This window comes from Miscanthus floridulus, chromosome 9 (assembly GCF_019320115.1).
Source record: "Miscanthus floridulus cultivar M001 chromosome 9, ASM1932011v1, whole genome shotgun sequence".
NCBI lineage: Eukaryota > Viridiplantae > Streptophyta > Magnoliopsida > Poales > Poaceae > Miscanthus > Miscanthus floridulus.
Window position 1 is genome coordinate 118,839,521 of NC_089588.1, and position 26,669 is coordinate 118,866,189.

General features: G+C 39.9%; 3 protein-coding genes across 10 annotated transcripts; all 3 read right to left on the bottom strand.

The window, feature by feature from the left end:
* Positions 1-3,274: 3,274 nt before the first annotated feature.
* Positions 3,275-8,173, bottom strand: LOC136484178 (uncharacterized). Its single transcript, XM_066481396.1, has 6 exons — positions 6,513-8,173; positions 6,211-6,315; positions 5,806-6,111; positions 4,246-4,347; positions 3,948-4,052; positions 3,275-3,864 (listed from the first exon to the last, which is right to left on the bottom strand). Exons 1-6 carry the CDS (start codon positions 6,714-6,716, stop codon positions 3,649-3,651), a joined length of 1,038 nt encoding a protein of 345 aa, XP_066337493.1. The 5' UTR covers positions 6,717-8,173; the 3' UTR covers positions 3,275-3,648.
* LOC136484176 (uncharacterized) lies at positions 6,524-23,159 on the bottom strand. 8 transcript variants are annotated; one of them, XM_066481394.1, is made up of 16 exons: positions 15,463-15,587; positions 14,288-14,389; positions 14,012-14,096; positions 13,850-13,927; positions 13,447-13,746; positions 13,218-13,340; positions 11,455-11,517; positions 11,100-11,204; positions 10,700-11,005; positions 10,470-10,592; positions 9,295-9,396; positions 9,006-9,110; positions 8,843-8,920; positions 8,440-8,739; positions 8,193-8,317; positions 6,524-6,614 (listed from the first exon to the last, which is right to left on the bottom strand). In XM_066481394.1, the coding sequence occupies exons 3-15, from the start codon at positions 14,045-14,047 to the stop codon at positions 8,231-8,233; spliced, it is 1,806 nt and encodes a 601-aa protein (XP_066337491.1). In that variant the 5' UTR covers positions 14,048-14,096; positions 14,288-14,389; positions 15,463-15,587; the 3' UTR covers positions 6,524-6,614; positions 8,193-8,230. The 8 variants fall into 8 exon arrangements, 5 of the variants coding, with proteins under 5 accessions (XP_066337491.1, XP_066337488.1, XP_066337490.1 ...); XM_066481391.1 differs by having other exon boundaries at positions 11,416-11,517; XM_066481393.1 differs by lacking the exon at positions 15,463-15,587 and adding an exon at positions 14,465-14,529 and having other exon boundaries at positions 11,416-11,517.
* A 43-nt stretch (positions 23,160-23,202) lies between these two features.
* On the bottom strand, positions 23,203-23,877 carry LOC136480716 (disease resistance protein PIK6-NP-like). Its single transcript, XM_066478182.1, has 2 exons — positions 23,333-23,877; positions 23,203-23,212 (listed from the first exon to the last, which is right to left on the bottom strand). The coding sequence occupies exons 1-2, from the start codon at positions 23,875-23,877 to the stop codon at positions 23,203-23,205; spliced, it is 555 nt and encodes a 184-aa protein (XP_066334279.1).
* Positions 23,878-26,669: the final 2,792 nt, after the last annotated feature.

Below are 26,669 nucleotides of genomic sequence, written 5' to 3' on the forward strand. Positions count from 1 at the left end.
TATATAAGCGCGGTAGTGAAAACTGATGTCCACTATCGGTTTAAAGTCATGGGCCCACTTTTGATTTGTAGTGGCATTTGCTTTTTATGGACCGCCAATGAAAAGAATCGTAGCGTCAACAAAAATCATTTCTATACAAATATACTTGACACCTCTAATAATAGAGGCTATTTCTAGAGGTGGCCACCCCTAAAATTAAGATTGGATATGTAGAGACAGGCGGAGTCTTTCCCACAATTTTTTTATGCTGGTGTGTTTCAAACAGATGGATGGCTCTCCATTTTCCAAACCCCGAACCATATATTACTTCTTGCCCATTATTATCCCCTCCAAGGCTGCTTTTCTCTTCTGCCTATGAAAGCACAACACTTTCCCTCTGGCACTACCCTAGTTTTTAACATCACTGCCGGTTCAAAATCCCCCTTCACTGCCGAATTTTGAACCGGCAGTGATGTGGGGTTGACATCACTACCGGTTCCTGTGAACCGACACTGATGTGGTTTTTAGGAAATCCAAAAAACAGGCCAAAAAATAAGGAATTTTTTTTAGTTTCAGGAGAGGCCCCACTGGATAGCCACACAATCAGGCATCGTAAGTTACAAGTCACATGATTTTCACTCAAAAAACACACGCTTCGCGGCCACCAACGCTCGAACCCCTGACCTCGTGCTTTGTGTCTTCAGCCCTTAACCACTTCACCTGCAAGTTGTTTGTGTCCGAATGAGATTTTCGTCCTAGCCATTTTATGTTTATCTAATTTTGAAATGAGTATTTGGGACTCTAAACAAATTCAAATGAAAAAGTTATCAACTACAAAGTTTTATAACTTTTTGAGATCTAGAACTTTTGTTTTGGTAGTTTCTCCATGTGAGGTCGTTTACAAAATTTGAACTTTAAATTTGAGAAATTCAAACGTAGTTTTACATGACAAGATGATTTCAAATCAAAAAGTTATTAACTACAAAGTTTCATAACTTTTTGAGATCTACAACTTTTGTTTTTGTTGTTTGTCCATCCGAGGTCATTTAAAAAATTCAAATTTTAAAATTTTAGAAATTCAAACGTAGTTTTTCTTGACAAGATTTCAAATAAAAAGTTGTCAACTATAAAGTTTCATAATTTTTTGGGATATGCATCTTTTATTTTAGTAGTTTCTCCATCCGAGGTCATTTACAAAATTTGAATTTCAAATTTTAGAAATTCAGACGTAGTTTTCATTGACAAGATGATTTCAAATCAAAAAGTTGTCAACTATAGAGTTTTATAACTTTTCGAGACCTACAACTTTTATTTTGATCATTTATTCATCGGATATAGTGGTAGTAACATTATTCATAAATATAAAATATCCCTCTTATAGTTTATGAAACTACAAGAGAGATACGTAAATATTGTGAAAATGTCACTACCACTTTATCGGATGAAGAAATGACTAAAATAAAAGTTGTAGATCTTGATAAGTTCTACAACTTCTATGTTCATGACTTTTTCAGCTGAAATTATTTAATGTTCCAAAATAACGTTTGAAGTTGTCATTTTTTTAAATTCAAAATTCAAATAGATAAAACACAGTCACATGAAAAGATGGAGAAAATAATAGCTGTAAGAATACAATAAATTGATAGAGCATGATTTTAGAATTTTTTTAGAAAAAAGAAATCATCAAATTTGAAGTTAGCATGTGAGAGAAAGACTAGTTACAAGTTTTAGCCAGAGATTAAAAAGAGAAATAAGAGTTCTTCGATAATTTTAAATTTTAATTTCAAATAATATTTTGAACTAGTAAATGATTTCAAATGAAAAAATTGTCAACTACAAAGTTGCATAACTTTTTGAGATCTACAACTTTTGTTTTGGGCGTTTTTCCATCTGATGTCGTTTGAAAAATTCAAATTTTTAATTTGAGAAATCAAACGTAATTTTCGTTAGATAGATGATTTCAAATGAAAATATTTGGACATCCAAACGATCTTAATTTTAAAAAGTTTAAACTACAAAATTGTAGATCTCGTCAAATACTACAACTTTGATATAAAGTTCATCTTAATGGAACATTATATGAGAAACTTATGAAGTTTTCTTGCAGCATATCACTGTCGGTTCAAGCCACGAACCGACAGTGATGGTATCAGTATCGGTTCTTGGCTAAAACCGACAGTGCTAACCCAATATCACTGTCGGTTCTTGGTTAAAACCGACAGTGATATGAACCGATAGTGAAGATCAGAATATCAGTGTCGGTTGATCCTATTACTGTCGGTTTTAGCCAAAAACCGACAGTGATGAACTATTACTGTCGGTTTCTTAACATCCGACAGTGATGTCCAATTCTATAGTAGTGTGTCCACGGCACGAACAGCACATGTCGGTAGCGCACACAGGCACAACAGCTCGAGGGCACGAGGCAGCAGCGTCCATGGCATGTATGGGCAATTGGGCATGGAGCGCGCGTGGTCATAGCTGACCGAGACATGGGCGCGGTGGCGGTGCGGTGGTCGGCCGGGCGTGGCGCACGCAAACGCAGGCAGCGGGCAAACGCAAACGCAGGTGTCCTGTAACTAGCGTGAGCAGACAACCCAAACCAATCAAAACAAAAATCTAGATTGTATAATAGTAACATATATACAATCGTGTCAGGCAGGCTTCCGTAGTTCCGTTGGTGAGCAACTTGAGCTGGTAGCCAATGGAGATCCATAATCGATGCGGTCTGCGTCCGTGACGTCGATCCGAGGATCAAACCCTCGGAAGTTGACTGCCAGCGCAGGGACGGCGTCTGTCGTCCGGGTCAATCATCGGCTGCGTGCCCTGCGACTTGCTCAGTCGACGGTGGCCTTCATCGTGGCATAGTTGTACTCGGCCAGCGACTTGCTCAGCAGCTCCGGACGGAGAGGGCGGTGCACCATGTACGCCGGGGTGTTGCACGTCCATGGCGACGTAAGGGTAGTCGTCGATGATGTCGCGGATCTTGGCGAACTTGTCCTCAAGGATGGCTGCCCACACCTCGCGAATCTCATCAGGCCGCGTCGCTATGGCCTACGACTACGCGTCAGAGTCCGAGGGTACGTGATGGGTAAAAGACAATTAGGAGTAATAAATAAGACAATTAGGCAGCTTGGCGCATATACAGTCAGTAAAAGATGCAAACCAGCGGATTGGAATCATCCGACACGTGCTTCTCGTGCAACACAATCTGCAGGAGAGAACTCCAGCAGGAACACTATGCACATCCTGGAAACAAACACCTCACAAGTGTCGAAAATAGATAACTATTAACACCATGTTCTGCATCTTAAGGTTTTGAGAGCACACACAGCAACGACTTGAAGACAAATCTTCTCGTTATTACAGGGTTTTTGAAGGCACCCAGATGCATATGTCTACGTACTTTATTACTCGACTAAAAACAGAGTTGTTACGAATTATATATGCTGTAGCCCCACACCAAGACATAACACACCTGAGTCAACTAAAATGAAGACTCACAAGCCGAGGCGAAATTCTCCTTGAAACAGATTATTAGCATGCTGTGGATGGTCACCTCACTGGCGTTGATTATATATATAAACCGATGGATTATTGATTCGACAAGTGTATTGGCTCCTCCCCATTTGTTTCAGACACCGAGACGTACTGCAGGTACCACCTCGGTTACCTCATCCTCCTCTTTTCTGTCGGATAGGGAGATTGCCAAGGCCTCCTCCTTCTCTTCTTCTCCTCTTCTCTGCCAGATAGTGAAGCTGCTGAGACCTCCTCCCCATTTGTTTCGGACACTGAGGCTGCAAAGACCACCTCCTTGGATAGTGAGGTTGCCGAGGCCTCCTTGTCGTCTGTGACCTCATCCTCATCCTCATCCTCATCCTCTGCCTGGAAATAATATTTATTATTATGTTGCTGATAAGAGACGAGCAGAAACCAATGGCCTTTAATTAATATATATAAATGAGAACCTCCAGGCCGAGTGCAGTTTTCAGTTGCTCCAGCATTGCAGCCTGCCGTGGATATTCAACGGTAAGTATCTGGAGCGCCTGTTCCATATCCTCAATTTCATCTGTCTGTTGCCACAAGGGTGCAAAAGCATTTCCGTTAAATACAACTGCATGGGTGGGTTACTCAAGGCTTTGTATATATGAGAGACTAAGTTTGTGCAAACGAAAAATAATGAGTATCCAGCGTAAAGTATGAATGAAGCAGCACAATGTGGGAGATGATGCGAGATAATAATCATAGCAATGGAAAACACATTACCACTCTTTTGAGGTCGCGATTAGGTATATTTTCATTCACCCGAAGTAGTTCATGTTCCACACGGTCTTTGACAGCATTCAAGTTCTCATGAAATCGTTGCTCCTGTAACGAAGGTGGCCAACAACCAAAAGGGTCAGCAAAAAAAAGAGAGTGAAATTCACTAGAGCTCCTTGAAGTTACCTGTAAGTGCCATATAGGTTCCCAAAGTCTCAAAATACATTTTTGGGCCTTGAAGTTAGTTCAGGTCTCATCCAGTAAACGAGTATTTACCCGACCCAGTAGCTGACGTGGCATGCTAATTCAACGTTTACATGGATCTGAGTATCCTTTTTCATACGGCCTTGGATGGAGCTAATTCTAATATGGCAATCGTAGCCCACCATGAGATTTTATTTGAGATGGTTAAGATGCTTTTAATATAAATTTTGCAGCAACATGTTAATCACATACCAAACATGTAAATCATATTTTTCATTTTAATATAAAGTTTTTAGGAACATGTTAATCGCATACCAAACATGTAAATCATATTTTCGTATGGTGTCCCATAAAAATACTTTGCATACAAAAATTCTAGGTCTCGATGAGATCTACGAAATCAAAAACAAATCTCAATACTTGGAAGATGTAGATAAAATCGAGTGCAACAACTTTCATATAAATTATCTGACTGCATACAAAAAAGATATGATTTTTTAAGGCGACAAGCTAGGGTACACACGATTAATATGTTGTTGAAACTTTATACTAAATGTTTAACCATCTTAATGACCTCAATTGACTAAATTCAAATTATAAATATGTAGACCTCGTCTAGAGCTGTAACTTTCATATACAAAGTGTCTTTATTTGACACCATACAAGAAAGTTATGATTTTTCTTTGGCGACAAGTTTTGTACGTGATTAATATGCTGCTAAAACTTTATAATATTTTTTGAGCATCTTAATGATCTTAAATTAAAAAACTCAAAACTAGACAGTTATCAATCTCATCAAGGGCTACAGTTTTCATAAAATAATCATCTTCATCCGAGGTCGTATTAAAAAATACGTTTTTTCGAAAACCGTAGAGATCCATGTAAGTGCTGAGTCAGTATGACACATCAGCTAGCGGGTCAGGTAACCACCCGTGTGGATTTGGATGAGACCCGAACTTACTTTAGGGACCTAAAGATACATTTTATGATTTTGGGGACCTATATGACACGTGCAGACAACTTTAAAGAGCAGCCAAGTCAGAAAGGTGTGTAGATACTAGATGGTATGATTATTTCCATTCATAATGCATGGACTCAGAATCAATGTCCCTGTGGATCAAGTGGAGAGTACCCTATGTTTTGCAGCATCGCTGAGTGTCGTATTGGTTTTCTGCTCAACAATCTCGACTACCTTATTGTTCAGTGTGTTATAAAGGTGTTTCTGATGATTGACTCTGTCGACGAGTCCTGTCCGCTGTTTTTAATAATTTCAGCCGGTTCAAGGCATAGATTTAGGGTTGAGACAAAGGCTACAAAATCTGATGATTGATAAAGTACTATATTGCAGAGCGGTGCGCGTACCGTCAAAATTTGTCGTCGCAACGACATCTGCGAATCTGAATAAGAGTTTACCATTCTATCTTCAGCGTATCTTATGATCTCAAGCGTCGGAGGGTTGTTGGGGTGGTGGATGTCGACCGCCTGCCTCAGCTCGGCCTCCACTTTCTCCACCTCCGTTGGGAAGCAAAACTGATAGATGACGTGAGCCTTGATTCCCTGCAGTGATGAGATCTTTCCTAATAATCCTAGGTCAAGACCCAGCTTGTCGACCATAATGTCAAACACACGGATGTTCAGGTTCAAGACATGAGGCATTGGCATAGCTCCCTGTGCAAACAGTTTTATAAAGTTAGAGGCTAAAACTGGGCAACCATGGATTATTCGCAATGTATGTACGTAGTATCATGAGTACAGAGTACGACGTACCTGCAGGCTGAACGTATATCTCAGTTCGTCCAGCATTGCAGCGAGTCGTGGATATTCGACGGTGAGTATCTCCAATGCCTGTTCCATAGCCTTGATATCCTCCACCTATTGTGAGAACAGAATGCATTTCCAATTAATACAAACTGGGTGCGTAGGCTACTCAAGGCTTTGTATATATGAGAAACTAAGTTTGTGCAAACGAAAAATAATGAGTAACCAGCGTCCAGCGCAAAGTATGAATGAAGCAGCACAATGTGCGAGATGATGCGAGATAATAATCATAGCAATGGAAAACACATTACCACTCGTTTGTGGTCAGGATTAGGTATATTTTCATACACCCGAAGTAGTTCATGTTCCACACGGTCTTTGATGGCATTGAAGTGCTCAAGAAATCGTTGCTCCTGTAAGCAAAGGTGGCCAACAACCACAAGGGTCAAGAAAAAGAAAGAGTGAAATTCACCGGACCTGGTAGCAGATGCGGCATGTTGACTCACCGTTTCCATGGATCTGACTGACAGATGGGACCCACGTGTAGCAGCAACACTTAATTTTTCATACGACCTTGGATGAAGATGATTCTAATATGACAATTATAGCCCTCCATGAGATCTAAAACTTTCTAGTTTTGAGTTTTTTTATTTGAGAACATTAAGATGCTTAAAAATGGTAATATAAAGTTTCAGCAACATATTAATCGCATACCAAACTTGTAAATCATATTTTCTTGTATATTGTTTGATTAATATACTTTGTATATGAAAATTCTGGGTCTCGGTGAGATCTCAAATTCATAATTTTGAATATTGTCATTTGAGATGGTTAAGATGATCAAAAAATAAAATAAAATTTAACAGCTTATTAATCTCTTTCTTGCATGGTGTTAGATAAAGATATTTTATATATGAGCTCTCGATGATATCTACAAATTCATAGTTTTGAATTTTTTCATTTGAGATCGTTAAAATGGTCAGAAAAATAATATAAATTACATACTTGGGCTTGTCGTCTTAAAAAATCATATCTTTCTTGTATGCGGTCAGATAAAGATACTTTTCATATTGAAGTTGTAGCTCTTGAAAAGATCTGCAACTTTATAATTTTAAGTTTTTTTTTAATTTGAAGTTGTTTGGATTTTTATTTGAAGTTGTGTTTATCATTTTTTTAAAGAAGCCTAAACAACTTCAAATAAAACATCTCAATATATGAAAGCTGTAGATCCCATCGAGCGCTGCAGCTTTCATATAAAAAGTATCTTTATCTGACCGCATACAAAAAACATATAATTTTTCTAAAGCGACAAGCTCTAGCACGCGATTAATATGCTGTTGAAACTTTATATTAATTATTTGACCATCTTAATGACCTCAAATGACAAAATTCAAACTATGAATATGTACTTCTCATCTAGAGCTATAATTTTCATATACAAAGTATCTTTATCCGACACCATACAAGAAATATATGATTTTTCTACAACGACAAGTTTGGTACGCGATCAATATGCTGCAGAAACTTTACAATATTTTTAAGCATCTTACTTGTCTCATTTCAAAACCTCAAAACTAGAAAGTTATAGACCTAATGAAGGGCTATAATTTTCCAACGTATGGATATTATAAAAATTAAACTTAATTATATGTACGAGCAAATATATTTGTGTTTAGCAATGCGAGAAAAAACCTATCAGGACCTTATTTTAACGATATAGGCTTAATTATACATTGTCGTATTATTGTCAACTTTTGCTTATATTTTGGATGTCATCACAAAAAAAAAATTACAGCTCTCAAATTTTATAAAAAGGGGAAAACATATAAATAGTTATTTATCACTTTTTCTCTCTTTGCAACACACGGGCATGTTTGCTAGTTAATAAAAGGCACCAACATGGACGTGCCTAGCTTGGATTGAGATTTTGCTGTGAGATCGATTAAACAATTCATGGAATGAATTAGTTATTCATGCGTGACGAGAAGTACCTTATTCTTTGTATCATCATTGAGATTCAAGTTCGTTATCAGCTCGCGCATCTCGACTCTGCCTCGCTATAAATTGCGTTATGAAGGTCTTGCTGATGTCCAATTCTTACGCAGAGTCTTGCGGCCTGTTGTTAATTTTATTACCCGGCATAGGCAGAGATTGACCGTTAAGAGCTACGCGACAAATATGTATTTATAATAAATTAAAAAGTAGAGAGCAGATCGATCTTGTTAGAGCTATACGTACCCTCCGCTTTTGTCGTTCCAACATCTGCGAATCAGAGTTCACCATTTTATCTTCACGGAATCTTATGATCTCAATGGTTGGAGGGTTGTTGGGTTGCTGGATATGGATGGCGTGCCTCAACTCAGCCTCCACCGACTCCAGTTCAGTTGGGAAGCAAAGGGCACAGTCGATGTAAGCTTTGATTCCCTGTCCCTGGAGAGACCGGTGGTTTCCTAATCCAAAGTGGAGACCGATGTTGTTGTCCATTACATCATCCACATCGATGTACAAGGCCATGACTCGAGGCCTTGGCACAGCTCCCTGTACAAATTTTGTCAAATCGATGATGTACAAGGTATCTTATTTAGCGGTAACTGGGAAATGAAGGTTCTCCAATGCATTCAGTATCCTCATTCTCTGTTACCTCATCCTCCACTTTTCTGTCAGATAGTGAGGTTGCCGGGGCCTCCTTGTCGTATGTGACCTCATCCTCATCCTCTGCCTAGAAACAATATTTATTATTATATGGTGCTGAGAAGAGACGAGCAGAAACCAATGGCATTTAATTAATATATATAAATGAGAACCTCCAGGCCGAGTGCAGTTATCAGTTCCTCCAGCATTGCAGCCAGCCGTGGATATTCAACCGTAAGTATCTGGAGCGCCCGTTCCGTATCCTCAATTTCTTCCGTCTGTTGCCAGAAGCATGCAAAGCATTTCCGTTAGATACAACTGGATGGGTGGGCTACTCAAGGCATTGTATTATGAGAGACTAAGTTTGTGCAAACGAAAAATACTGAGTAACCAGCGTAAAGTATGAATGAAGCAGCACAATGTGGGAGGAGATAATAATCATAGCAATGGGAAACACATTACCAATCTTTTGAGGTTAGGATTAGGTATATTTTCATCCACCCGAAGTAGTTCATGTGCCACACGGTCTTTGATGGCATTGAAGTGCTCACGAAATCGTTGCTCCTGCAAGCAAGGTGGCCAACAACCATAAGGGTCAACAAAAAAAGAGTGAAATTCACCAAAGCTCCTTGAAGTTACCTGTAAGTGCCATATAGGTTCACAAAGTCTCAAAATACCTTTTTGGGCCCTGAAGTTAGTTCAGGTCTCATCCAGTAAACGAGTATTTGCACGACCCGATAGCTGATGTGGCATGCTGAATCAACGTTTACATGGATCTGAGTATCCTTTTTCATACGACCTTGGATGGAGCTAATTCTAATATGGCAATTGTAGCCCTCCATGAGATCTGTAGCTTTCTAGTTTTGGGTTTTTATTTGAGATGGTTAAGATGCTTTTAATGTAAACTTCTCAGCAACATGTTAATCGTGTACCAAACATGTAAATCATATTTTTTGTATGGTGCCCGATAAAAATACTTTGCATACAAAAATTCTAGGTCTCGATGAGATCTACAAATTTATAAAAAATCTCAATACTTGAACGATGTAGATGTAATTGAGTGCAACAACTTTCATATAAATTATCTGACTGCATTCAAACTATAAATATGTAGACCTCGTCTAGAGCTGTAACTTTCGTATACAAAGTGTCTTTATTTGACACCATACAAGAAAGTTATGATTTTTCTTTGGCGGCAAGTTTTGTACGCGATTAATATGCTGCTAAAACTTTACAATATTTTTTGAGCATCTTAATGATCTCAAATTAAAAAACTCAAAACTAGACAGTTATCAATCTCATCAAGGGCTACAGTTTTCATAAAATAATCATCTTCATCCGAGGTCGTATAAAAAAAATGTTTTTTCAAAAAACGTAGAGATCCATGTAAGTGCTGAGTCAGTATGGCACATCAGCTAGCGGGTCGGGTAAGCACCCGTGTGGACTTGGTTGAGACCCGACGTTACTTTAGGGACCTAAAGATACATTTTATGATTTTGGGGACCTATATGACACGTGCAGACAACTTTAAGGAGCAGCCAAGTCAGAAAGGTGTGTAGATAATAGATGGTATGATTATTTCCATTCATAATGCATGGACTCAGAATCAATGACCCTGTGGATCAAGTGGAGAGTACCTTATGTTTTGGAGCATCGCTGAGAGTCGTATTGGGTTTCTGCTCAACAATCTCGATTACCTTATCAATCAGTGTGTTATAAAGGTGTTTCTGATGAATGACTCTGTCGACGAGTCTTGTCCTCTGTTTTTAATAATTTCAGCCGGTTCAAGGCATAGATTTAGGGTTGAGACCAAGGCTACAAAATCTGATGATTGACTAAGTACAGTAGTGCATAGCGGGGCATGTACCTTCCATTTTTGTCGTTCCAACAACATCTGCGAATCTGAATCAGACTTTACCATTCTATCTTCAGCATATCTTATGATCTCAAGCGTCGGAGGGTTGTTAGGGTGGTGGATGTCGACCGCCTGCCTCAGCTTGGCCTCCACTTCCTCCACCTCCGTTGGGAAGCAAAACTGACAGATGACGTGAGCCTTGATTCCCCTCAGTGATGAGATCTTTCCTAATAATCCTAGGTCAAGAACCAGCTTGTCGACCATAATGTCAAACACACGGATGTTCAGGTTCAAGACATGAGGCATTGGCATAGCTCCCTGTGCAAACAGTTTTATAAAGTTAGAGGCTAAAACTGGGCAACCATAGATTATTCGCAATGTATGTAGGTAATGAGTACAGAGTATGACGTACCTGCAGGCTGAACGTATATCTCAATTCGTCCAGCATTGCAGCGAGTCGTGGATATGCGACGGTGAGTATCTCCAATGCCTGTTCCATAGCCTTGATATCCTCCACCTATTGTGAGAACAGAATGTATTTCCAATTAATACAAACTGGGTGCGTACAACTGGATGGGTAGGCTACTCAAGGCTTTGTATATATGAGAAACTAAGTTTGTGCAAACGAAAAATAATGAGTAACCAGCGTCCAGCGCAAAGTACGAATGAAGCAGCACAATGTGCGAGATGATGCGAGATAATAATCATAGCAATGGAAAACACATTACCACTCGTTTGAGGTCAGGATTAGGTATATTTTCATCCACCTGAAATAGTTCATGTTCCACATGGGCTTGGATGGCATTGAAGTGCTCAACAAATCGTTGCTCCTGTAAGCAAAGGTGGCCAACAACCACAAGGGTCAAGAAAAAAAAGAGTGAAATTCAACGGAGGTCCTTAAAGTTGTCTGTAAGTGTCATATTGGTCCCTAAATTCTGGAAATACAATTTTGGGTCCCTAAAATTAGTTCAGGTCTCAGCTACGTCTAAATGTGCATTTACCTGACCTGGTAGCAGATGCGGCATGTTGACTCACCGTTTCCATGGATATGACAGATGGGACCCACGTGTAGCGGCAACACTTAATTTTAGAAAAATTGTATCATTTTTCATACGACCTTGGATGAAGATGATTCTAATATGACAATTGTAGCCCTCCATGAGATCTAAAACTTTCTAGTTTTGAGTTTTTTCATTTGAGAACATTAAGATGCTTAAAATTGTAATATAAAGTTTCAGCAACATATTAATCGCGTACCAAACTTGTAAATCATTTTTTTTTGTATGTTGTTTGATTAATATACTTTGTATATGAAAATTCTAGGCCTCGATGAGATCTCAAATTCGTAATTTTGAATATTATCATTTGAAATGGTTAAGATGATCAAAAAATAAAATAAAATTTAACAGTATATTAATCTCTTTCTTGCATGGTGTCAAATAAAGATATTTTATATATGAGCTCTCGATGATATCTACAAATTCATAGTTTTGAATTTTGTCATTGGAGATCGTTAAAATGGTCAAAAAAATCATATAAATTACATACTTTGCCTTGTCGTCTTAAAAAAATCATATCTTTCTTGTATGCGGTCAGATAAAGATACTTTTCATATTGAAGTTGTAGCTCTTGAAAAGATCTGCAACTTTATAATTTTAAGTTTTTTTTAATTTGAACTTGTTTGGATTTTTATTTGAAGTTGTGTGTATCTTTTTTTAAAGAAGCCTAAACAACTTCAAATAAAACATCTCAATACATGAAAGTTGTACATCCCATTGAGCGCTGCAGCTTTCATATAAAAGGTATCTTTATCTGACCGCATACAAAAAACATATAATTTTTCTAAGGCGACAAGCACTAGCACGCGATTAATATGCTGTTGAAACATTATATTAATTATTTGACCATCTTAATGACCTCAAATGACAAAATTCAAACTATGAATATGTATTTCTCATCTAGAGCTATAATTTTCATATACAAAGTATCTTTATCTGACACCATACATGAAATATATGATTTTTCTACGACGACAAGTTTGGTACGCGATCAATATGCTGCAGAAATTTTACAATATTTTTGAGCATCTTACTGGTCTCATTTCAAAAACTCAAAACTAGAAAGTTATAGACCTCATGAAGGGCTATAATTTTTCAACGTATGGATATTATAAAAATTAAACTTAATTATATCTACGAGCAAATATATTTGTGTTTAGCAATGCGAGAAAAAACATATCAGGACCTTATTTTAACGATACAGGCTTAATTATACATTGTCGTATTATTGTCAACTTTTGCTTATATTTTGGATGTCATCACAAAAAAAATTATAGCTCTCAAATTTTAAAAAAGGGGAAAACATATAAATACTTATTTAGCACTTTTTCCCTCGTTGCAATGCACGGGCACGTTTGCTAGTTAATAAAAGGCACCAACATGGACGTGCCTAGCTTGGATTGAGATTTTGCTGTGAGGTTGATTAAACAATTCATGGAATGAATTAGTTATTCATGCGTGACGAGAAGTACCTTATTCTTTGTATCATCATTGAGATTCAACTTCGTTATCAGCTCGCGCATCTTGACTGCCTCGCTATAAATTGCCTTATGAAGGCCTAGCTGATGTCCAATTCTTACGCAGAGTCCTGCGGCCTGTTGTTAATGATATTACCCGGCATAGGCAGAGATTGACCATTAAGAGCTACGGGACAACTATGTATTTATAATAAATTAAAAAGTAGAGAGCAGATCGACGTACCCTCCGCTTTTGTCGTTCCAACTTCTGCGAATCAGAGTTCGCCATTTTATCTTCACGGAATCTTATGAGCTCAATGGTTGGAGGGTTGTTGGGTTGCTGGATATGGATGGCGTTCCTCAACTCAGCCTCCACCGACTCCACTTCAGTTGGGAAGCAAAGGGCACAGTCGATGTAAGCCTTGATTCCCTGTCCCTGGAGAGACCGGTGGTTTCCTAATCCAAAGTGGAGACCGATGTTGTTGTCCATTATATCATCCACATCGATGTACAAGGCCATGACTCGAGGCCTTGGCACAGCTCCCTGTACAAATTTTGTCAAATCGATGATGTACAAGCTATCTTATTTAGCGGTAACTGGGCAATGAAAGTTCTCCAATGCATTCAGTATCCTCATTCTCTGTTACCTCATCCTCCAGTTTTCTGTCGGATAGTGATGTTGCCGTGGCCTCCTTGTCGTCTGTGACCTCATCCTCATCCTCTGCCTGGAAATAATATTTATTATTGTATGGTGCTGAGAAGAGACGAGCAGAAACCTATGCATTTAATTAGTATATATAAATGAGAACCTCCAAGCCGAGTGCAGTTATCAGTTCCTCCAGCATTGCAGCCAGCCGTGGATATTCAACCGTAAGTATCCTCAATTTCTTCTGTCTGTTGCCAGAAGCATGCAAAGCATTTCCGTTAAATACAACTGCATGGGTGGGCTACTCAAGGCATTGTATTATGAGAGACTAAGTTTGTGCAAACAAAAAATAATGAGTAACCAGCGTGAAGTATGAATGAAGCAGCACAATGTGGGAGATGATGCGAGATAATAATCATAGCAATGGGAAACACATTACCAATCTTTTGATGTTAGGATTAGGTATATTTTCATACACCCGAACTAATTCATGAGCCACACGGTCTTTCATGGCATTGAAGTGCTCAAGAAATCGTTGCTCCTGCAAGCAAGGTGGCCAACAACCATAAGGGTCAACAAAAAAAGAGTGAAATTCACCAAAGCTCCTTGAAGTTACCTATAAGTGCCATACAGGTTCACAAAGTCTCAAAATACCTTTTTGGGCCCTGAAGTTAGTTCAGGTCTCATCCAGTAAACGAGTATTTACACGACCCGATAGCTGATGTGGCATGCTGAATCAACGTTTACATGGATCTGAGTATCCTTTTTCATACGACCTTGGATGGAGCTAATTCTAATATGGCAATTGTAGCCCTCCATGAGATCTGTAACTTTCTAGTTTTGGGTTTTTATTTGAGATGGTTAAGATACTTTTAATGTAAACTTCTCAGCAACATGTTAATCGTGTACCAAACAAGTAAATCATATTTTTCGTATGATGTCCGATAAAAATACTTTGCATACAAAAATTCTAGGTCTCGATGAGATCTATAAATTTATAAAAAATCTCAATACTTGAAAGATGTAGATGTAATCGAGTGCAACAACCTTCATATAAATTATCTGACTGCATTCAAACTATAAATATGTTGACCTCGTCTAGAGCTGTAACTTTCATATACAAAGTGTCTTTATTTGACACCATACAAGAAAGTTATGATTTTTCTTTGGCGACAAGTTTTGTCCGCGATTACTATGCTGCTAAAACTTTACAATATTTTTTGAGCAGCTTAATGATCTCAAATTAAAAAACTCAAAACTAGACAGTTATCAATCTCATCAAGGGCTACAGTTTCATAAAATAATCATCTTAATCCGAGGTCGTATAAAAAAATACGTTTTTTTAAAAACCGTAAAGATCCATGTAAGTGCTGAGTCAGTATGGCACATCAGCTAGCAGGTCGGGTAAGCACCCGTGTGGACTTGGATGAGACCCGAACTTACTTTAGGGACCTAAAGATACATTTTATGATTTTGGGGACCTATATGACACGTGCAGACAAATTTAAGGAGCAGCCAATTCAGAAAGGTGTATACATACTAGATGGTATGATTATTTCCATTCATAATGCATGGACTCAGAACCAATGACCCTATGGATCAAGTGGAGAGTACCTTATGTTTTGCAGCATCCCGGAGAGTCGTATTAGTTTTCTGCTCAACAATCTCGACTACCTTATTGTTCAGTGTGTTTTGAAGGTGTATCTGATGATTAACTTGGTCGACGAGTCGTGTCCTCTGTCGTTAATAATTTCAGCCGGTACAAGGCTTAAATTTAGGATCGAGACCAAGGCTACAAAATCTCATGATTGACTAAGTATAGTAGTGCATAGCGGGGCATGTACCTTCCATTTTTGTCGTTCCAACAACATCTGCGAATCTGAATCAGACTTTACCATTCTATCTTCAGCGTATCTTATGATCTCAAGCGTTGGAGGGTTGTTAGGGTGGTGGATCTCGACCGCCTACCTCAGCTCGGCCTCAACTTCCTCCACTTCCGTTGGGAAGCAAAAGTCACAGATGACGTGAGCCTTGATTCCCTGCAGTGATGAGATCTTTCCTAATAATCCTCGGTCAAGACCCAGCTTGTCGACCATAATGTCAAACACACGGATGTTCAGGTTCAAGACATGAGGCATTGGCATAGCTCCCTGTGCAAACAGTTTTATAAAGTTAGAGGCTAAAACTGGGCAACCCTAGATTATTTGCGATGTATGTACGTAGTATCATGATTACAGAGTGTGACGTACCTGCAGGCTGAACGTATATCTCAGTTCGTCCAGCATTGCAGCGAGTCGTGGATATTCAACGGTGAGTATCTCCAATGCCTGTTCCATAGCCTTGATATCCTCCACCTATTGTGAGAACAGAATGCATTTCCAATTAATACAAACTGGGTGCGTACAAAACATAAGGCTGCAATATGTGGATTGAAGTGAAGACGTGCATTACAGGAGCATGATGTGCGAGGTCACGATCATGTATAGGTGTATCTTCTTGCATGGGAAGTAGCTTGTGCTGCACGCGGTAATATGCCTGGGAGAATAGCTGATGAAATCCTTGCACCTGTTGCAAGCACCAACACACAAATGATTTTAGGAGAGAGCCCTTTATTTTCAGACATTGCACTTTTGTCAGTCCATTTCTGTCAAAGGTTTTTTTTATGTCAGCTGTTTTTAGGAGACGCTAAAAATATAACCCCATTTCAGAATATTGAGTTTAAAAGGTGGACCAATGGACCCTCTGTGTAAATGGTAAGGGAGGCGGTCCACTTTAGAGGCTAGCCTTCGAGAATCAATTTTTGGAGATGGGCTTCTTTTACTTGCCAACCTGCTATGAAAAAACGGTGCGATAAGTAATCCTTAGAAGACTGCCCCAGCCTCAACCCCATCCCCACCCTGCCTCTGTCTCTCTCCCTCAATACGACACTCATCCCTTTTTGTTCCCACCATAACCTAGCACCCCAACCCCATTGGCAGCCGCACCACCAACCCAACCCTCTAGCCACCCCCACGCATCCCACCCCACTGCCCACCACCTCACCGCTACCGCCGCCCTAGATTTTTTGAACTATGAGCCAATGCCAAAACTTTTAGCTTCTACCGGCTCCTCCTCTCAAATATACTCTCCCAAACAGTTTTGCCAAATGTTTTTCATAACAGCCAGAGCCTAAGTCATTATAGAAGGAACATGTCCCTGCTAAATTGCCCTTTAGGGTGTCCTTAATTAGAATATACAATCACATATATTATGACATACTCCCTTTGTCTCATAGGAAGTCAAACATTTTTAACTTGGACCTAATATGTATAATTAATTATTAATGTTTATGGAATATAATAAATATCATTAGATTAATTCTTGAATATATCTTTCTAATAAGCTTATTTTTAGATACAAATCTTGCTAATATTTTATATAGATCTAGCCAAACTTAAGAATCTTTAACATACACAGAACCCATAACACTCTTTTTGGGTTGGAGGGAGTAAGAGTATATATATGGGTGACACAGTGGACATCCTTGTGTCTACCAAACTCATTTATTAGTGTAGTGGTCCTCGTGTAAACAAAATTCTCATAGGAAATGCAAAACATTATTTATTACCGATGAAAATTATCTACCTCGGGCGAACACCAGTAAAAAGTTCCATTTTGTTGTTGTTACTAACAGTGGCACATCACTTTTACTGTTTTCAGTAGATGAATGAAAACACCACCTACAAGACATTGAGTATTTTTGTCGTTTCATAGGATGGACATAGCATTAAATTGTGATGCACGCTACTAGACATTAGGATCCAATGCAACATTCTCGCCCAGTCTTGATGAAACTAGCATCATCCATCATTCTCTCTCCATAACTCTAATGCCGTGATGCCATTTTTGTCCATATGGCACTTTATTTACATAGATTGAAACCCCATTAGGACTAGTCTAAAATGCCATGAGAAAAGAATGGACGAAGTAGTACTTCAAGGGCTGGGCGTGCAGGGCCGGGCTGAATGGTATATATAGAGAATTAAAGCAAGCTAGCAAGAATAAAAGGCACCAACATGGACGTGCCAAGCTTGAATTGATATTTGGCTGTGAGATCGATTAAACATTTAATAGGATGAATTAGTTATTTTTCTTTGAATCATCACTGAGATTCAAGTTGGTTATCTGCTCGCCCTGCCTCATGATGGATTGAGTTATGAAGTTATAAGTTGCAATAATGTCATTTTGAATGTTATAAGTTGCAATAATGTCATTTTGATATCTTCAGCTGGAATGAGATCGAACGTAGCAATAATGAATTATTAACTATCTGGACAAGAAAGGTAACTACGGCTGATGAAGAAAAGATATTCAAATCTGAAAGGTCGTACAACTGATACATGATGATGATCTCATGAGTGTACCTTATTTTTTGCATCACTGGGAGTCAAGTCAATTTTGATGTCGCCCATCTCGACCACCTCCTGGTGCATTGCCTTATAAGCAATCTTCAGATCATCAATTTGTGACCCTAGTCTGTGCGCCTGTTGATCATTTCGGACTGCATAAGTAGGCGTATACAGTAATGATAAAAACCAAATAATGTTATAAGTAGACAGTGCAACTGGTACGGACCCTCTTTTTTTGTCGTTCCACCTCCGAATCTGAGGAGGTCACCATTTCGTCTTCACAGACTCTTGTGATTTGAAGGGTTGGACGGTTGGGGTGGATGCTGACTGTGTGCCTCAACTCATCCTCCACTTGCTCCACCTCCCTTTGGAGGCAACAGGCACAGTCCAATACAGCTTCCACTGCCTGGAGCGCAGAGATGTTTCCCAATCCAAATTTGAGACCGAGGTCATAGCTAGTGTTAAATATTCTACACACAGGGATGAGCAACCATATGTCTTCAAGCCTTGGCACAGCTCCCCGTACAAATTCTAGTTGGCATAGTCTGGCCACTCTGAAGTTCCTCAAATTCTGGAATCTTCCACCACCAACAATACTAATTTTTGACGACAAACCAGAGACGTGTAGACTGAGATGAGAGAGGTTCTCAAACTTGCCAAGGATTTCCACATGCTGCTGATAGAGTGTAGACAAAGTCAGACTCAACCTGCAGAGCTTGGGAAGAGCTTGAGGGTTAATCCACTTGGGCAGCTTTGAGAATAGCAACCCCTGTAACTGCAGTACATGGAGATTATTGCAATGTAGGACAAAACTCGGTTGCATGATAGCGTCTTTGCAGGCAAAAGGTTTCGACGTCTCGACTAATATAACTTCTATCTTTTCCAGATTACTCAGGGCCTCTAGAAATCCCCGCACCTCTCCTTCGTCCTGCAGAGTTATTCCTATGCAGAGCGTCCTGAGGTTTCTTAGCTTGCCCAAATCCTTGATTAAGCACCTGTCTCCATCAGCACCCTGCATCGACAGCTCTGCTAAGGACGTCAGCTCGCCGATCCAATCCGGCACTCTCGTCTTGTCATCAGCAAGTAGGCACATTAATTTTGTAAGCTGCTTCATACTCGTCGGTAGTTCTTCTACCCCAGTTCCAGTAAACGCCAGTGTCTGCAGAAACTTAAGATGCCCTATTTCTTTAGAGAGCTCACGGATAGGTGTATCCGCTAGCGCAAGGTACCTCAGATAAAGTAACTTCCCCAGATACTCTGTATCAAGATGACCTTCCAGAGGACGACAACCCACTAGAGACAACACACGCAGCATTTTAAATCTCGAAACAGGGGGGATGTTGTCTGTAACGCACGATATGGCATTAAATGATCTCAGTTTTGGCACGTCTCTATCATTAACTTCAATATGTTCTGCCCGGTGCAAGGCTAGTCGACGGACATGACTTCGTTGTGACCATTGCTTACTATCCTGCACAGCAAAAAAGTTTTCATCCCTGGACAGCTTACGAATCATATGAAGTACCATGTCATGGACACGACAACCATTTAAAAAACCATAGTCCTCCACTGGTTGGATCATGCTTCTATTTATGAGCTCAAGGAAGTAGCTTTCTCCTACCTTAAAAGGCTCTTTTCCTTCTTCTGTCTGGACTAGATCTTCAGCTATCCACCTGTAAATTAAGCCACCATTGTTGATCCTAGAACCTTCTGGATACACAGTTAGATACAACATGCATCTCCTTAGATGACAGGGTAGATCGTAGTAGCTGAAGGATAATATCTTCTTCATATTGTTAACTTGTCGGTCATCTCCATGGCCAAAACCAACTGAGTCATACACATTGGACCACTCCTCTATTTGTTTCCCAGCCAACAAACTGCCTATTGTAACAATAGCTAGTGGTACACCATCACATCTATGCAGTATTTTTTGAGAAACCACAGCCAATTCATCATTGTTCCCTGGCCATTTTTCTTCTGCGCCAAATGTTCTTGTATATAATAGTTTTCTTGACTGGCTTTCTGGAAGCTTTTCCATTCTATAAACTTTGCCAATTTCTTCAGAGACTTTAGAATTACGAGTGGTTGCAATTATTCTACTTCTAGGATTACTGTCCACGAAAGCATTTTTAATGACTTCCCATGTTTCTTCATCCCATATATCATCGATAACGATGCAGTACCTGTACATGAAAGGGCAAGAGCCATGAATCAATAAAAGCAAAATAACTGAATGGTGTCCATCATATTTATCCCAATTGTTGAGCACACTATTACATCGTACCATGTATAATAGCTACCCATATATGACAATTTGCATAAGGCACCCGCCGTGTTGCTGCATGTAGTACTAAAAAGATATACAAGTATGTAAAAAACCATTGCTCGATTGGCAAAGCATTATGTTTTAAATGAATGCTTTGATCCTGAGATGCTACCAAAATCAAGAATAACATGTCTTAAAAAAGAAGTCACGACTTTTTCTAGGATGGCCTAGATATTAACACATTAAACGGAAAAAAAGAAAAAATTACTCCGTTTGATTTTCAGAACATGTTACGGCAATTTGCATTGGTTCATAGGTGTCATACCAAATCTCTATACCCAAAAAGACCATAACGTCATCCTCTACCATGCTCATGCGTCCAATATGGAGTCCCGATCCACGTCATTGTCTCCCCAGAGCTCATGCATCCCTGTCCGTGTGCTTATATCATCCGGTGGTGCAGTTCAACCCCTACTCGGACAAACCAGCATCAATCCGTCTACGTTATACCTCCTCTGCATAGAAGGCCAACGCCACAAGATGGAACTCCAACTCTATGCCTGAATTCCTGGAGAAGAACTAAAAGCAGACCTCTGGCAAAAAGACCATGAACCTTGCCATCCGTGCACTTGTAGAGGTATAATAAATTCACTTTTTATTTTCTTCCAGTTTAATTTAGCTACAAACCTAATGAAGTCTTGGTAATCATGGTATTTTTTTTTGTTGCAACGCATGGGCTTGATTCTAGTATAACTTATAAAACAAGGTATGATCTATACCATTGATTGTTATAGTCATCCAAGAGTCTTGGTTAATCCCAAATACAACTTTTATAATCTCAACAAAAAAATATCTCTATCGTTGGTAGCCGAGATCAAATGATGAATCCAAATATTTAATATCGAACACAACTAATATGGTTGACCAAATTAAGGGATACATAAATCGAACATTTCATATCAAATATTACCATACTTATCTATCCAGGAGTCCATATACAATACTCAACCTATTCTTAAGATGCAATCTAATACTACTTGGATGTGTCAACCATAGAGTCCAGCTCTGCTATTACATTTCTGTTTTGATCTAATTGATGTATACATGATTTATTAGATGCGGTAAATCTTTTTATTTTTTGCAACATTAGATATGACATAATTGAATGTTCAACTTTATATTATCTATTGATGCCTACGTTTATAGCATAACGTGATATATTGATGCAAACGTGAAACTTTGTGTATGTGCCAACTTTGCCTACATGTCCAATGTACATTTTTTTGAGAAATATGTCCAACGTACATGAAACATGTTATAAAAACATACGTGAAAAGTCATGGCCACATGGGCTTGGTGGTCCGTTCGGTCGCTCCCTGCTGACCTCGTGCTCTCTTCCATCTGCATCCTATCGCTCGCCATACAATTGGTCGCACCCTATTGCTTCTATATCCAGGATTTGACAATAGTTTTTTTTCATTTACTAGGTTAATTAATTAATTAGTTAATTAAAAAACCTAAAAAATCAAGGGCTCATATTTGTTTGGGGTATTACCTCTTAGTAAGCAAAGGGAGTACCATGCAATATTGTTAAAACTTATCGTGGTTGCAAGCGGAGGATGGTTGAGAACCTCTTAGTCACACTGTGCTAGATGAAGAGGAGGATGACAAACTTATGTTGGAATCCCCTCCACTCCATTATGTCGCGTGTGGAAAAACAAGGAAATTTTGAAGGAATAGCCTCATGAGCCTTCTTCAGTCTTGTAATTATAGACAAATAGTTGTAGAGGGGGCGGGTATGTACCTCACAGATCACTCTACTGTGCATAATGCAGTTGGTTATTGGATAAATTTTTACTCTTGATCAGAACAGAAATTATTCATCAAACAGTGTTTGACTGACAAATGAAGGGAGTGGTCTAATACCAAATTTGTTAGCTCGATGGTAAATTCATTGCTCTGGACTTACTTTGAAACATCACAAGTTTCTTGTAAAAACTGACATTGGTTACTACAACAAATTTGATTTTCAGAGGTGGGCCACCTGATGCGACTACCACTTAAGATAGAATTTGAAAGGCAATTGGCTTAGGTGGCCTTCTTTAGAAAATCGATTTTTAAGAAACTATTAAGTAGAACAAAAATAGAGCAGGTTATTAAACTCACGATATATACAGTAGAGACAGACCTATGAAAATTCAGTTTCTACCCCTTCTGAAAATTGATACAAACAGTATAGCTGGAGGCCCTTAGTGGACCACCATAAAAATAAAATGGGCCTACACAAACCGTTTTTATAACAGTTAATAATTATCCAAAAGATCGTCTATCCCCTATATCATCGAAAGGCATTGAAGTAGCTAGGCACATGATAGATGCGAAAGCTGATAATCAGTAAAATAACCTGCAACATGTATAGAGACCCTAATGATGCATGCCTCTTTAAGTAGTCTTAAAGTATCAGACTAAAACACTGATCAATTATAGTGCATAAAATTTTTTCAATAGCATTGGGTAGGTAATGTGTACCTTTTTCCTTTGATGAATTTACGAAGTTTAATGATGAGCTGCCATTCATCCAGTGGCATCAGATCAGGAACGGTGTTCCTTCCATTATACTGATCAAAGAAGGGTTTCTCGTCCTCACCATTAATGAGATCAATTAGAATGTCTCGCAGGACTTTCTTTGGGTCAGGATTACGGCCCACTGGAACAAAAGCACCACAATCAAATTGATGATAAACCTTGTCATATACTGCCTTGGCAAGAGTGGTCTTGCCCAATCCTCCAAACCCAACAATAGAGATTTTTCATCTCATTGCTGGACCTGTCACCCTCACGTATGGACAGCATCTCAATGAGTTTATCCCTTGGCTCATCGATGCCAACGAGCTGAGATGCTTTTGTGTAATAAGCTGAAAGGCGAGGATCAACAGTTGTTGCAGGTGCAGGATTGGCCACAATATCATCAATTTTGTACCTGTCACGGCTGTCGGCGACCTCCTGAAGCTGCTTCTCGATGCCATCAATGGCACTAATGATGTCGCGACGAGCCTTGAACTTGCCAATCAGGCCACTCATCTTCTTCATTGCACGTTTGAGCCAGCCATGGTTTACAGGCTCGCCACCCTCGACATGCAGGAGGAAGGTGTCGAGGACATCCTCCATGTCATAAGATGCATCCCTAACTTGGCGAGCCCATACCTTGACCTGCTCATCGAGCTGATCCCACGGCACTGCCGCCACCTTGTGGAGGGCGGCCTCGATGCTCTCCAGCTCCCGAGTGACGAAGTCCACCTTCTTCTTCACGTTCTTCTGCAGCTGGTATTCAGATTGGATCAACTGGAGCAACTTGGGGACGAGCTTGCCCATCGCCCCCAAGACCACAGCCATGGTGGGGATCTCTCAAGTTGAATCACTCAAGGGTTCTGCTTGCTTGCTTTGCTCTCAAGGTTTGTTGCTGTGGATTAATGCTCTTCTGTATGTTAAAAAGCACCAGGGCTTGCTGGTCTCTCACTCTCTCCTATTCACTGACGGTCCGTATTGTTTTCTCCTTGGCACTGCAAGGATCTGATCTGATCTGTAGTCATGTGCGCGCATGTAGCTTTACAGTTTTTTTTCGATAGAAGCTTAGCACTGGATGTTTTTTTCTTTTTTACAGTTAAGTGTGGATCTTTGTCGGCCACAGCAACCATGAGTCCATTACCATGTGCTTTGGGCTCGCTTCACAAGGTACTCGCATCCTTTCCGGTGTACTTTATTAGAAGGGTTTTGAGGTGTAAAATGCGATAGTGGAGACGCTTACAACCGCTGGTATGTAGGAGAGAATGACATTACTGCTGGGTGTATTCACGTGGCTGGCAACACGGCTACATCTTTTTATGATCGCGTACAGCTAGCAGACGGGTCTATTGAGGTGTACGCCTCCTTCCTCGCAACTGCGACGAACATTATTGATTCGCTGGTAAACCACTGTCAACACGCGTCCCTAATGGTTGTTGCGGCATGCGCCCGTTCTTTCTAGGTGTTTTCGTCTGAGCGAGTATAGCAAAGAGTTGCAGGTAAAAAGCATTGATTATATGGCACCAGGATGGTCAGCCTCAAATGAAAAGGTGGCGACTTTCAAATTATATATGTCCTTGAGATCTACAAAATTCATATAAATATAATCTCTCCTTATGAGCTCATATGAAAAGGTTATAGTTTTTAAATGTGTTAAATAGAAAAGTGCCATCTCACTATTTTTCCTGTGCGAAATACGATACACTACTAAAAAAACTACTTCACTTGATAATGACTTCTAACTTCATAGGTGACAATTTTATCGCACTGTCTCTAGAGATCATTTCGGCGCTCAAAAACCATGCCCACATTAGAAAATGGATTTTAGAGGCAGTCCTGTTAATGCACCCGCCACTAGAAAACCCAAGGCATAAGAACAAACCTGGCCCAATTGCGCGCCCATTCTTAATCCTAACTCTCTTTTATCACTCATGAAGATGACTCGTATAGTGACTGCAAACCTGCTCCAATGCCTTACGATATTGTACCCTATTAACGAAAAACCGAAGAATAAAAGGGGATTCACTATGCTGGGTATCCTAGGGTGTTTCACTACTGGAAACTCGAATTGTTCTGTGGGTGACGAATTTTTCTGTGCGTTTTTTTCGGCACGCATAGAATAATTATGATTTTTCTATCGGTTTCAAAATATCCCGACAAAAAAATACGAAAACCCACAGAATAATTATATAATTTTTCTGTGTGTGACAATACACACACGGAAAAAATCAGCACTCACAGAAAAATTCAACTTATTCTGTCAGTTCTTTTAAAACGCACAGAAAAAATATATACACGCACAGAAAAAATATTATTATTCTGTCGGTTATTTTAAAACGCATAGAAAAAAACATTCGTACGCACGGAAAAATTCATACGACCAGACCCCTCCCTTCTTCTTACCCTCTTCTCGCGTCTTCCTCCGCACTCGCGTCTTCCTCAGCATACGAACCCCAGCGCCCCCTCCCCCTCCCTTCTTCTTCCTACGCTGGACCCTAGCGCCCCCTCCCTTCTTCTTCCCCGGCACCCGGCGCCCAGTGCCCCTCCCCTCCCTGCCGCCGCCCCTCTCCTTCTTCTCCCCTTCTTCCCTGGCGCTGCCCCTCCCCGGCCTTCTTCTTCCCCGGCGCCACCCCTCCCCGGCCTTCTCCGGCGCCGCCCCATCCTCTCCCGGATCCGGCCCTCCCTCTCCCGGATCCGGCCGGTGGAGGCCGGTGCCGGCTAGATCTGGGCTCTGGTGGTGGCGGGCGGCGGGCAGCAGGCTTCGTGGTGCTGGCGTGGTGGTGGTGATCCCCGGCGCCGCCCCTCCCGGGCCTTCTTCCCCGGCGCCACCCCTCCCTCTCCCGGATCCGGCCCTCCCTCTCTCGAATTTGGCCGGTGGAGGCCGGTGGCGGCCGGATATGGGCTCTGGGCTCTGGCGATGGAGGCCAGTGGCGGCTTTTTTTTTTAATTCCATACTTTGCACAACATTGCAGATCTGATTACACTCATTCCCAATCCGGTTGATCACATTCTGGATATAGGCTTGTTGTGTGCTCCAATGGTAAGATATCGACTCCATGTAGTTTGAAGTTTTTTAGTGTCAAATTCGTATTGAAGGCTAAGATCACTGTAAATTGGCAATTATCCCATCATATTGTCAATCTCATTTTAGAATTAGATGTGGTATGTAATGTGCAGTCAACATGAATTCTTTATTTCTCCAATAGCACATGATTGTCGTCCTACATGCATTTTTTTTTCTACTGCCTATATTTAGCTACTTTATAGCTGCTCTGAAATTGTTGGTTGAAATTTTAGAGCTGCACATGAATGATTGTTCCATTATATATCCTGATATGGGCTGCCGTAGCAAGTTCCATGCATAAAAGTTGTCAAGTGTTAGCTAAAACAGCACTGAAAAAAATATTTGGTTTGATAAGATTTGGGAGGCTAGCATGTTGTTTAACTATTTATTTGCATGAATCTTAATTCATTGTTTACACATGTCTTTAGGACCATTTTAGTGTTTTGCACAACACTATAGATATGCTTTAGAGTTTCAGGAGTATGCTTATTTCAAGTTCCATACTAATCTGGCTTGGAAAACTGTTTGTAGTGTACAT